Source organism: Anser brachyrhynchus, assembly GCF_964034855.1.
Source record: "Anser brachyrhynchus genome assembly, chromosome: 18".
Taxonomy (NCBI): Eukaryota; Metazoa; Chordata; class Aves; order Anseriformes; family Anatidae; genus Anser; species Anser brachyrhynchus.
The window spans coordinates 10,746,135-10,759,046 of record NC_137711.1 but is presented as its reverse complement, the minus strand read 5'-3'; the positions used below and the strand labels follow the sequence as shown (position 1 = coordinate 10,759,046).

The window sequence follows — 12,912 nt, the reverse complement described above, 5'->3', positions numbered from 1 at the left end:
CCCCCGGTGGACCCCCGGCATCCCTACGGCATCCTCCTGCAGCCCTCCGGCAAGCCGCCAGGCAGCCCCCCCGCCCCACCGCGGTCCCCAGCACCGCCTGGTATCGCCCACCATTCGTCCAGCAAGCCCTGCAACCCCCCCGCGACCCCCAGCATCCCCCCAGCACCCCTCAGCATCCCCCCAGCATCCCCCGGCATACCCCCGGCACCCCTCAGCATCCCCCCAACACCCCTCAGCATCCCCCCAGCATCCTTCCAGCATCCCCCACCATTCCTCCAGCACACTCTGGAATCCCCCAACATCCCCCCAGCATCCCCCCAGCATCTTCCAGCAGCCCCCCCCCATCCTTCCAGTGCCCTCCAGCATGCTCCCAGCACCCCCAGCACCCCCAGCCTCCCTCAGCATCCCTCCAGCGTCCCTCAGCTTCTCCCCTGCACACCCCCAGCATTGCTCCAGCATCCCCCTGCAATCCCCCTCATCCCTCCAGCACCCTCCGGCATCCTCCAGCGTCCCCCCAGCACTCCCGCTGATACTGTTTGGAGCCCCGCAGGGTTGGGGTGCTGGAGGTGCACCAGGGTTGATGTTTTTACCCCTGCACAGCTCAGCAGAGCTGCAGCAGGAGCCTCTCTGCACCCCGGGCATGGCTGCGGTGCTTTTTTCACCCAGGACACGGCCGGGGGGGGCCGGGACACCTTGAGGTCCTGCTGCCCTGTGGGTCAGGGGGCGGTGGGATGTGGGCTCTTGGTTCGCAGTACACAGGAGGGTTACTCCAAACGCTGAGCAGCACGGCGGTGCTGCAGGGGATAGGCCCTGCACTGGGCTGTGAGCACACTTTGAAACCATGCTACCACCTTCGGTAACAGCCCCGGGCATTTTGCTGTGGATGTGTTTCAGGTTGCCCCGTGCCCAACTGCACCGAAAGGGGCTGGGGGACTCGAGCTCCCTTACGCCCGGCAGCAGCGCCTCTGCTGTAGCCTCAGAGGTCCCACCTGCAGCATGGGGCAGAGGGCTGGGGCTCCGGGGGAGGAAGGCGCTTCACAGCGGCCTCTTCTATGACCGAGGGGATTTTCCGGTGTTCAGCAGTTCCCATGAGCTCTCTGTTAGGTGCACGAGATCATCCCCGAGATAAGACGATCGGATGCTTCAGCTGCTGTTCTGGTCAGTCCAAACAAGCCCTGCAAATAACTCAGCGCTGCCACCGACGGTGCCGGCACCGGCACCAACCCGGGCACGCAGTGTCGTGGTGTGAGGTTCCTAAACAGACATCAAGCCCCAGCCGTGCTCCTTCCAGCTCCTGGAAACCCAGGAAAAAAAAAAATCGATGCTTGTCTCGTGGAAAAAGCCAAGAAGCGGAGTGCTAATGAAGAGCAAAACCGCCCCCGGTGGACCTGGATGAGATTAGAGCTGGCCTGAGAGCGTGGGGCGTGCGGTGCCGGGGCACCACGCAGCGTTCTGCCCTCGCCCCTCTGCCAGGTGGCATCCGAGGACATTTCCAGGCTTGTGGGCTGAGGGTGTTTGCCAAACAACGGTCCTTCCTTCCTCCTTTCCCCCGCCCCCGTTACCGTTTTTGTGCAAAATCTGTAGGATTCTTCCCGGTGGCTTTATTCACTCCTAAGCCGATGTAGTTTCCACGCTGAGGGCCGGGTGCTGGCGGCCACAGCCCCACGCGCTGCCCCATGCACCCCACACGAACCAGAGCCTGCCACCTGCAGGGATTTTCCCCTATTTCCCCATGCCCGTGTCCCCGGATCCACGGGCGTTTGTGTCACCTCAGGGGCGAGGTTCGGGGCTGTCCCTGGGCAGGCAGCGGGGACCCCCGGGGCAGGAGGGCAAGGACCAAAAGGGATCGCCCTCGTTTCGGGGATGCAGGCTGCAGCTCTGTGCGTGCTTCGTTCCCATACAAGTGCAAGGAGGGGGCGCATGCTCCCCAGTGCTGAGTCTTCCAAAGCACCCCTGGGATTTAGGAGGAGTGGGAAGCTGGATTTCTTCCCCCGTATCTGAGCCCTTCCAAGCAGGCTTGCCACGTAGGAACTCCCTGATTTCTAGAAGCAAATCCCTCCTGCTTTCTTCTCCAGGCTCCTCTGCCTGCCAGGGTATTTCTAGAGTCAGGTTTTGGGTGTCTCCAGGATTCCTCGTTCCGCTTTGAGAAGATTTATGCTGAAGGCAGCTCGGGCAGAGGCTGCTGCTGTGATGCTTTCGGTTCACGGCAGGGCACAACCTGCCTTAATCCAGGAATGTTTTGCAGCCAGGGACCTCCTGGCATCTCCCCTGGCATCAGCTGGTGCAGGCTCCTTCTTTCCTCTATTTTTCCACATTTAATTGCAGCATTTTCCTGGCGTGGCAAAAGGAGGAGGGGGGGCCACCCTGGGGTGACAACAGCTCGGCGCTGTTGAACCTCCAAGACCAGATAGTGCTGGCCCAGATTGGTCACAGCCAATTAGCATCAAAGCAACCCATTTTAGTGGAAAACAATACAATGGCTAACAGCCCCAGCGAGAACAGGGCACTGTCCCAGTTGCCCGCACCCACAGGTCCAGCACAGGCCCCCCCGACCCACCTCTGCCCCTCAGTGACCAACCTGCCACCAAAATGTGCCACGAGCAAATGCCGCATCCCACCGAGACTCTGCTCGGGTCTTGCTGGCCCCTGTGCCTGGGCTGCCTGCGGGTCCCTGCCCTGGGGCACAAGCCTTTTCCCTCTGCCTGCTCCCCAAACCCAGCTGGCACTGGGATCAGCTCTCGGCTTCATTCTCGTACAAGTGTGAATAACCACCCGCACCCTCCGGCATGGAGAGGCGCTGGCAGAGCACGTCCCCAGGCAGCAGGGCTCGGCTACGCCGCCGTGCCCAGCCCGCGGTGCCCGCCTGGCCCCGCTGCACCCCGCAGCCATCTGCTGCTGCCCTGGCTCCGTGCCGAGCCCTGTGGCACCCGAGCAGCCCCTCTCTGGGCGGGTGGGGAGTGATGGCGTGGGTCCAGCTCCTCGTTCCCCTCCTGCATCGTTCCTGCAGAAATCCCGCGTGCCACCGGCCGTGCCACAGGAGCCAGGATTAAAGCCCCTGGGAGAGGGCTGCTTCCAGAGCCCAATTCCCAGGACGTTTTCCCCGTTACAGAAACGCAGACGAGGGTGTTCGCATTTCCAGCCAGGGCTGGAAAGCCCTCAGTGGAGGTTCTCCGTGTCCCCAGGACATGTCACATCCCGGCCGCAGGGACATCCCATCCCCGACAGGCAGCCCCCTGGCTCCCCGCACAGCCCTGGGACCCTCCGCTCGCAGTGATCTCTCCCCACCTCGACAGACGTGCTGGGGAAGGTTTAAGCACCAAGTTGAGTGCAAGTGCTATTTTTTCCCCTTCCTGGAATTAACATATTGCAACGAGCTTTATAGATATGGTAAATACACATATGCACAAGGCAAAAGGAACGGAGGCAGCGGGCCCTTGGTAAGGACACGGTGTGTTTGCACGGTGGCACAGGAGAAGGGGGGGACTTTTTTTTTCTCCATGATTATTGCAGGAACAGTGAACAGCAGGACAGAAAGGTTTCAAGGCACTGCAGCCTGCACCTCTGTTATAACTGAGAAACGCCATGTATTTTACATCTTTTAAATGATTTTCTTAAGAACTCGCTAACATTGTCCCCACACCCATAAACCAGAAAATGGGAGCATGGCAAGGGGCGGCTGGTTTTCCATGGGCACAGCTCAAGATTTGCTCCCTCTGAGCCCACCCCAGAAAGCTGCATCCTCTTAGTTAAAAATAAAGCCGCGTTAATAACCAAGAGCAACTGCCCGTGAGGAGCAAGCCAGGCGTGACCATGCGTGCCACTGGTGGGGCAGGGACAGCGGCTGGTCCCTTACTGGGCAGAACTGGGGCACAGAAAGCACGACTCCGGCGTGAGCTGCGCCCTCCCTCTTTCCTCCAGAGCCAGCAGAAGCAGTGCATAATTCCCTGTTCTCCGGGGAGCTTCAGGGAGGGACTAGTGCCGTGGAACTGAGCAAACAGAGCCTGCGCAGGAGACACCGAGCACATCGGCCACGGCCGCCCTCACCCCGTGCCCGGTCGGGGAGGCAGGGGCTGATTCCAAGTTTAATCACATTTTTAGGCTCGGGCATAACCTGGGAGCTGGGGCTCATCTCCTGCAGCAGTGCTCCTTTTCCTCCAGCAGGTAATTCCTCCGCTCACTTCATCCGCTCCCATGTGGCAGCACGTGGGTGCACCCCGCGGGCCAGCACCACGCGTTATGGGTGCGTCTCAGGCCACGCAGCAGCAGACATTTGATATTTGTGCCATCTTCACACCCACTGCAAGCAGCCTCCAGGGCGTGCCCGCTTCGATGGGCACCGCTTTGGAGTGTGATCAATCCTGCAGGGCAGCTCAAACAAAGCCTGCCTTTGCTTTCCTCTTGTGCAAATGCTGATTAATGGGCAAAATGTCTTTTTTTTTTTTTTAAACCAGCAAAGTGATGCCTGGCAGCCCGCAATTAACCATTACCCTGCTCCCAATGCCTGGATCGTGCTCTGCTCCCCTTGCTGCAGCTGAGCAGTCACCCCGTTACCGCCCTGTTAAAATTCAAACCGCGGTGTGCTGGGAGCCAGCCGGCGGTGACATTCCTTCAGTGCCAGTGGGAATCGCCTCACCTCGCTGCCTGAGCGCCAGGGAGGTGGCTGGGAGGACGGCCACAGCCACGGCCTGGGCTGGGTGCTCCTGAGCAAAGCCCAGCGGGGACCCCCGGAGGGTGAAGGGAGCGGCAGGATGGAGCGCAGGCAGTTACAGATGATGCTCACCCTATAATTACAGCCAAACTCCGACGCAGTGAGTGCTGCTGTGTCCTTCGGAGCGACCAGAAACACCAGCTCAGCTGCGGTTTTGCAGCCCTGTGCCTGCAGAGGGGCAGAGGAGGCACTAACGTGGTTTGCAGCTGGTTTCACGTTCGCTCTGCTCTGCACAGCCGAGGCCCTGAGGTGAGCAGAGCATCTCCAGCGCGCCCAGGCTTTGGGCTGCTGGCAGGGGAAAATCGCATTAGGGTGATATTAATTGCCTTAGTGTATGTAGTGTGACGGCTTACCCTGAGCTGGCAGAGCCAAAGCGGTGCGTGAGGTCAGGGGAAGCCAAAGCTTCGCTTCTAACCAAGGCGGGGTTTTGCACGGCTGTTTTGCACGGCTGTTTTGCTGCGAGGGAGGTCAGACAGGGGAACAGGCAGCCCAGGCTGTGCAGACTCCATCCCCGGGGACATCACATCCCAACCAGACGTGGCCCGGAGCCTCCAGTGCCAGCCCTGTGTGCAGCGCCTTGGCCAGGTGCCCATGGGGGGCTCCAGCCCCGGATCTGTGGCCGTGAGCCCCCGTTCCTGGCTGTGCCACGGCTCCGCTCCCCGTCCTGCTCCCCGTGACACGGGACATGCCCCGCGCCTCCCCGCTGCAGCACGACGCCGACTACGGGATGGGAACAGCCGCCGTGATCTCCTCCGGCAGATCTCCCCGGATCTAATAACCCAGACGTTACTGACTTCTTCATTTAACCGGAGCCATCTCCTCTCGCTCCCGAGTCGCTGCGCTTGCCTCCAACTGCAGCTCTTCCAATTACACACCTGCGCTGAAAAATACCCCACAAACATTTCTCCTAATTCCTTGAAGCTGCCCTGGAGATAGAGTCAGGTCTGACCCAGCAACAGGGCTTTGAAATGAAATCCCAAGTTCCTGGCAATCTCTAAGAGGATTTTTTTTTCTTTTTGAAAAGTGCTTTTTTTGGCTATGTCACATTGTTCAGCCCATGGGAATTTTTATCTGGCCCTTTCCTACTATTTTAGGCTTGGGGGCAGAAAAGTCCCATGGAGTGCTCCAGAAGGGATCCCAAAGCCCTGCAGCAGTCGGCTTCCCTACAGACCCTGCTCCCCAAAAGCCCTTGTAAGAAAATCACTAGAAAGAGAAAAGCACCAAAGCTTTTGGGCCCATATGAAGTGCTTTGGGGTCACTTTGGGTCTGGCTGCACCAGAGCGCCTCCGTGCTCTTCCCCCAGGGAGCTTTCTTCAAAGTGGCGTTTAGCTGCCAAAAGTGTAGCTGACAATTTCTAACTTTCCTTTATTTTTTTACACCTTCTAACTTTCCTTTATTTTTTTACACCTGAGATACTGACACTGCCCGGCGGGCCTTTGGGCTTAACTTATTTTGCAGATTATGGAGAGAAACTTAGAGCAAAGTTTCAGGAAGCTGCTCAAAAATGCAAAGTTTCCTCATCTCTGGGAGCTTTCTCTTGTTGTTTTTCTGGTGCCTTGGCACCACTCACTCGGGGTGATTCATTCATTTTCTCTCTTTTGTTAGTCAAACACGAAATACTGATGATTTTTGTTGCAAGAGAGGCATTCGTACTCCAGAAATGCAATGAGGAGGAGCTGCACTGGAACATCACTGGTGGCCGTGGCTGTGTCCGAGCGCTGCCCCCAGGAGAGGGAGCTTCCCATTGGATTTACACTGCGGTTCGCTCACTCCCGGGGCTGTTCCTTTTCTGTTGTTCCATGAGTCCTCCCTATTGTTGGGCTGCTACTGGAAAAGCCGCGCAAGCCACCGCGAGGCTGTTCACCCCTGTGCCAAAGACAGACGTGACATCAGCCCCCGGGCAAAGTTCCCCACGTGCAGGCACCGTGCCCAGGGCTGTGCGGCGTCCAGGGGGGTGGCACGGACAGACGGACGCTGACTGTCTGACCCCTGGGGTGACCTGCGGCCGCAGGAGAGCGGCCGGGAGCCCAGGCACTGCCGGCGGTGCTGAGCATCCCCGGCCGCCAGCCTGACACCTGCGAACCTGCCGCACGGCCCCGAGGTGCGGAGCAGGGCTCCTGCCTGGTTCTGTCGGCCGATCGCAGTCCTGGCTCGCTGTGCTGCCTGCCTCTGCTGTGGGCAAGCATCAGATCAGGCTCCTCTCAGCGAATGTCACTCAGTGCCCTCTGCTGAGGGTCTCCTTCCGTCGCAGGGACTGCTGCAAGTCAAAATCCTCCCTCTTTTCCTCCAGCGCTGTCCTCCAGGAGGAACCGCACCCTTTGCCGGCACCTGGCTTGTGATGAGCTCGCTCAGCCAAGGGCTGCAAGAGCTGCTGGCCGGAGGCGTGGTGTGCTGCCAGATGTGCTCGTGTCAGAGCAAGGTGCCCAAACCCAGGCTGAACCCCGTCCCTGGAGGAGACCCAAAGAAGCTGGAGGAGCCCAAGGACAGTTAACCCCACACCTGCAACAGCCACGGCATCCTGGACTGACGTTTCTCCTTGGGTAAAAACATGAGTGCAAACCCAAAATCTTTCAGAAAACTCTTCCCCCACCCCCGGACTGACCCATTTTCCACCCAAAATAAGCTCTGTGGGAAATTCCCACCCAGCCCCAAGCAAAACCCTACAAGAGCAGGGAAGTACACCCAGCTCCTGGGCTCTGCCAAGCTGGGGCAGCCTCAGTTCCCCGTTACGAAACGTCCCCCCCGGTCACTGCAGCACTGAGCAAGGCAGCCCCAAGAAGAGCAATGACCTGGCGATGGGCTGGGGGCTTTGCCGGGGAGGTGCCAGGGCTCTGCACCATGTCCACGCTGCCCTGCAGCCCGCCCGGCCCCGCGTTGCGACACGGAGCCCCGGGTCTCACCTGGCCGGGGGGAAGCAACGTTTCCGTGTCACTGACCCTGGGGACAGCCCCGGGGACACGGGGAGGGCTGTGCCTATATAGGGTGCCGGGAAGGGTGCGGGAGGCAGAGCTGGGCTCCTCGCTGCTCACTCCTGGTTTTTCCCTAGAAGGGAATCTCCTGATTTTCTCCTTGCTCGGCGGCACTGGGTGAGGATGGAAGCTGGGGTGGCCGGGGTGCTGCTGCCCGTCCTCCTCCTCCTCTCCATCCTCTGCCTCCTGGTACGGAGCAGCGACCGGAGGAGCAGCCGGCTGCCTCCGGGACCTGCCCCGTGGCCCATTCTGGGCAACCTGTGGCAAAAAGACGTCCTGCCGCTTCACCAGAGCTACGAGAAGGTAAGAGAGCAGCTCGCAGCTCCCTGCTGCCCCCGCCAAAAGCATCCACGTCGCACGCCAAACCAAAGGGGGTCACACGGGTGACCGCTTTCCCCCCTTTCTTTTCTCTCTTTTCTCTTCTCTTTCCTCTTCTTTCCCTTTCCTGCTCTGCCAGACGAGCCAAAATCCCCGCATTTTTGAGCACAACCAGCACCTCTCTCTGGCTTCCTGCTCCGCTGGCAGGCCCCACGCAGTGACCCTAATCCTCCGGCCGAGCCGTGCCGCTGCCCCTTCCAGCGCCGCTCCGCTGCGTGCGGGGACAATGCTCGGAGGTGGGACACGAAGCAATGAAGGGCTGAGGGCTGCAGCCCTCGCTCACGGCCGCTTTCCCCCCGTCCCCAGCTCAGCCACAGGTACGGCCCTGTCTTCACCGTCTGGCTGGGGCGCACGCCGGCGGTGGTGCTCTGCGGGTACGGGGCGGTGAAGGATGCTCTGCTGGGCCACGCCGAGGAGTTCGGAGGCAGACCCGAAATCCCCCTCATGGCGCATCTGTCGAACGACTACGGTGGGTGGCTGGGCTTGCGCACGCTTCGTTGTTCGCTGGGTGGGCAGAAGGCCCCGATGGCAGCCGGCTGTGCCGTGGGGAGGGAGGGACTCAGCACCCTGCACCTCTCATTTCCACTTTCCCACCCTGAAAACCCCTCCATCTATTAGTTCTCTTGTCTGAGGACAGTATTAATTCCTGCTAGCCATCAGTACAGGCTTCCAGCTTTGTTCTGAGATACTCAGCCTTTCAAGGATGCTGTGCACACCAGGGATGTCCCTACTGCAGCACCCAACGGCTCCTCGGGTGGGCTGAGAGCAGAGGGTCTCGGAGCAGCCACGGGGCAGGCAGACGAGCTGTCTCCGTCGCCTCCCCCCCAGGTATCATCACCAAGAACGAGAAGAAGTGGCGGGAGCTGCGGAGGTTCACGCTCAGCACCCTGCGGGACTTCGGGATGGGGAAGAGCTCCATGTCGCAGCGGGTGCAGCAGGAGGCCCAGCACCTCGTGGAGCTGCTGGCGAGCCTCGAAGGTGACGTGGGTCCTGCCTGCCCCGGGGGACACGCAACACGGGACAGGGGTGGTCCCCGGGGCTGTGTGCAGTGGCTGGTGTGGGTGATCCTCACGGAGGGACTTGGTCCCATCGGGATGGTTGCGGCTCAGAGATAAGGGTGGGAGATCCCACTCCTGAACTGGCGCACGTAGTGGGGGACCACCGAGGAACATTTCATGGCAAAAGAACAGAAATAGGAAACTAAGTTTCTGAGAATGCACTAATACCAGTGCCCTGGTGCCACGGGGTTTATCGGGGTGATGTGCTCCTCTCCGACAGAGCCAAACTTCTTCCCCCTCCTCCTCTGGCTCTTGCTGATCCAAGGTGGGAGCAGGGCAGGTGGAGGCTGGGTGTGAAGCACGGTGCTGTCCCTGCAGCCCCTGAGCCCCTGGGGTACAGCAGGGGAGCCCACAGCGCCTGGGGGTGTCCCTGCCTCCCTCCCCCCAGCTCCGAGCAGGGATTTAGGATCAGGCAGGCAGGCTGAGCAGCCCACGGCTCCGCTGCTGTGAGACCCAGCAGTCACCCAGGGCTCAGAGCTACGAGAAAGCGCTCGAAGGGCACTTTCTGTGTCAGAGCAGATAAACAGCTGTTGACTTTCCGATGTCTTTCCGGCCCCTTCTGTCGCTGCAGGAGAAGCCTTTGAGCCCACGATGGTGTTCAGGCACGCAGTGGCCAACGTGATCTGCTCCGTCATCTTCGGGAGCCACTTCAGCTACAGCGACACGGCCTTTCTGAAGCTGCTGGACATGATCGGGAATTTTGTCAGCTTCTTCGTCTCCCCCATTGCCATAGTACGTGCCCCTGCTGTGCCCAGCAGCCGAGGGATGCTCCTCGGCTTTGAGCTGCCTTGGATGGGGCAGAGGGAAGGTGCGGGGGGCTCCGGCCAGGCACCGAGCCCTCCTGTGCCTCTCTGGCTGCAGGTCTACAACATCTTCCCCAGCGTCCTGCTCCGCCTGCCGGGGCCGCACAGGAAAGTCCTGGCCAAGTGCGAGAACCTGAAGGGCTACATCCGAGAGCAGGTCGAGCAGCACAGGCAGACGCTGGACCCCAGCTCCCCCCGGGACTACATCGACTGCTTCCTTATGAAAGCAGAAAAGGTAGAGCTGGTGCAAAGGGTTGTGGTGCCGGAGGCAGTTCCCAGGGGGGCTTAACCCCTGGTGACAGCCCAAGGGAGGCCCCCAGGGTTCGTGCCAGGGCTCATTTCTGCTCCTCCCTGGCCCTCCGTGCCTGCCTGGGGCCAAGGGTTGTGCTCCGGAGCTGGGAAAATCACCCGGACTGGGCTGAATTCCCTCCCTCTTGCACCCTTGCAGGAGAGGAGCAGCGTGGAGAAAATGTACAGTGACGAGGACTTGGTCATGTCAGTATTCAGCCTCTTTGGTGCCGGGACGGTGACCACCAGCAACACCCTGGTCTTCTTCATCTTGGTGCTGGCAAAGTTCCCACACATTCAAGGTAAGGGCAGCAAAACGCGGCCGTTCCCTGCGCAGTGCAGGCAGGGGGCAGGCAGAGCCCCAGCCCACCCAGGGAGAGACCAAAACTGCCCAAAAACTTGGTGTGGCCACCCAAAGTGAGAGCCATTAGGGCAGATGCAGGCAGACAGGGGGCTCTGGGCACCAGCTCCCGGTGCCTGCCGGCCTCCCCTCTCCTCCCCGTCCCTGGCTGCAGGGATGGCCTGGGCTGGCCCACGAGAAGCCTCGATCCCACCCGATCCTGGCAGCTCTGCGGACAGAGGCCCTAATTCTGGTCCCTACAAGGGGTCACTCCAGCCTCCTCCCCCTCTGCCAGCTTGTCCTTTAGCCCTAGTGTGAGGCCAGGGAGAAATCAGCGGGGGCCTTGCAGGGAAAGCACCGCAGCTCTGCACCTCCTTTATCCCCAGCCAAGGTCCAGGAGGAGATTGACGCGGTGGTGGGCCCCGGCCGCGCGCCCCGCATGGAGGACAAGCTGAGGATGCCCTACACCAACGCGGCGATCCACGAGCTGCAGCGCATCCAGCGGGCCGGCATCGAGAACTTCCCTCGCATGACGACGCAGGATGTGGAGTTCAGGGGCCACACCATCCCCAAGGTGCTGTGGTGGCCCTGGGTGCTCTGCACCTCCATGGGGGGACGGCAGTGGGGCTGGAATGAGATCTGCCCTTGTGCCAGCTCCCCCCAGGGGGGACGCCTCCCTCCTTCGGGCTTTGTGCAGTGAGAGGGCTCTGAGACCTCGCTGGGAATAACTCCAGGGCTAATTTCCTTCTCATGGTCGTGACCCGGCTGCACTGTGCCTGCACGGTTTGTAGGGCAGAGCCATCACTCGGGGCTGTTTCCAGCTGTGGGATGTGGGTGGGCATTGGGGAGCACCCCTGCACCCCAGCTGCTCCTCGCTGCGCACTCAGCTCGGCAGAGCCCTGTGCCGCGGTGCTGACGTCCCTCCTCTCCCGTCCCCTCTCTCGCAGGACACAGCCATTATTCCGCTGTTTTCTTCAGTGCACATGGACCCAACCCAGTGGGAGAAGCCCAAAGAAGTTGACCCAGGCCACTTCTTGGATGAGAAGGGCAACTTCAGGAAGCGCGAGGCCTTCATGGCTTTTTCAGCAGGTGAATGCTGCTGCGGTGCCTGGGTCTGCTCCGGATGAAAGAGCTGCACCTTGGCCGGCACCCACCTTGATTTGGGCTCCTTACCCATCCCTTTTCCCCCAAATGCAGCGATTCCCTCAAGCACTGGCCGAAGCCATCAGCCCCTGCTCATTTTCCCACTCTCTGTGCCCCCCAGGGAAGCGGATGTGCCCAGGAGAGGCGCTGGCCCGGATGGAGCTCTTCCTCTTCCTCACGACGCTGCTGCAGAGCTTCACCTTCCAGCTCACCACGGAGTCCAAGGAAACGGATTTATTCACCCTGTGGCGGAAGATAGAGAGGAAGGCGATACCGGGCACGTTCTTCGCCATACGGCGTACATGCCCTTGAGCAGATGGTCCTGGCAGGGAGGAGGACGGGGCCGTCGCTTCACCCCAGAGCAGAGCGAGCAGTGCAGACCCGAGCACCACGGCAGCAGCCACAAGCAGGAGGTGGCCTCGAGCTCCTGCTCCTCCAGGAGCCATATCCCAGCCCTGCCACCAGGCCTTGGGCATCCTGGCCCCCTGACCTACCCGTTCCTGTCCCGGTGCCACCAGGACTGGTTTTCCTCCCCTGCATCTATCGGCTCTGCTTGAACCTCATCTCCTCATGATGCCCAGAGCTCCCGGAGCTCAGTGGGGCAGCACCTGATTTTGGGGAGGGATTGGAAGCTTCTGCAATAAAAACAGTCATCGTGACTGGGTGTTGGTGTTTGTGAGGACACTTGGGGTGCCTCTTGGTGTAAGGGTGGTGGTGCTCAGCCTTCACTGCCCTTCACAGCACTGCGTGAGCAACTGCAATGCACCGTGATGAAACCCTTGCAAGCTACCACTTGTCAACCATAACATAAAAGAGGATGAGTGGGGGGAATGTGCTGTAGGAGAGGGGTGCTGAGCGTGGGAAGCAAAAAGAATTTGCACCAAAGTCACTCCTTTCTTCTTAGGGGGACCCACACTTTTAGCTAACCCTACAATGCAATGAGGGATTGAGTTGGCAGCCACCAGGCACACTATAGTCTTTATAAGGAAACATTGGGACTTTAAAGAAGAGGTATTTTTCTTTAAATCCCTATTCAAGGGAAAAATGAGTGGGTCGCATGCACACCCTGCCCAGGCTCACACACATCACAGCACTGCACAGTCGGGCACCTCGAATGGTTTCTTCGGGCGCTGTGCCGCAGAGTCCCCGGCCAGCCCCAGGAAAGCAGGGCGCTTCCTGCTGCATCCCGGTCCTCCCACCCCAAACCTCCCAGGTACGGGACTTC

At 60.3% G+C, this 12,912-nt stretch overlaps 1 protein-coding gene across 1 annotated transcript; it reads left to right on the top strand.

Annotated features, from left to right (window-relative positions):
• The first annotated feature begins 2,084 nt into the window (after positions 1 to 2,084).
• On the top strand, positions 2,085 to 12,351 carry LOC308180133 (cytochrome P450 2C16-like). The gene is made up of 10 exons (XM_080561320.1): positions 2,085 to 7,248; positions 7,755 to 7,980; positions 8,362 to 8,524; positions 8,884 to 9,033; positions 9,685 to 9,845; positions 9,975 to 10,151; positions 10,365 to 10,506; positions 10,931 to 11,118; positions 11,492 to 11,633; positions 11,809 to 12,351. The coding sequence occupies exons 2-10, from the start codon at positions 7,801 to 7,803 to the stop codon at positions 11,997 to 11,999; spliced, it is 1,494 nt and encodes a 497-aa protein (XP_080417446.1). The 5' UTR covers positions 2,085 to 7,248; positions 7,755 to 7,800; the 3' UTR covers positions 12,000 to 12,351.
• Positions 12,352 to 12,912: the final 561 nt, after the last annotated feature.

Bases quoted from the DNA above. Each gene is read 5' to 3' on its own strand.
- LOC308180133 (XM_080561320.1), top strand. From the start codon at position 7,801: ATGGAAGCTGGGGTGGCCGGGGTGCTGCTGCCCGTCCTCCTCCTCCTC. The intron at 8,525-8,883 runs GTGGGTGGCTGG...CCTCCCCCCCAG, and splicing joins GCATCTGTCGAACGACTACG to GTATCATCACCAAGAACGAG. The intron at 9,846-9,974 runs GTACGTGCCCCT...CTCTGGCTGCAG, and splicing joins TCGTCTCCCCCATTGCCATA to GTCTACAACATCTTCCCCAG.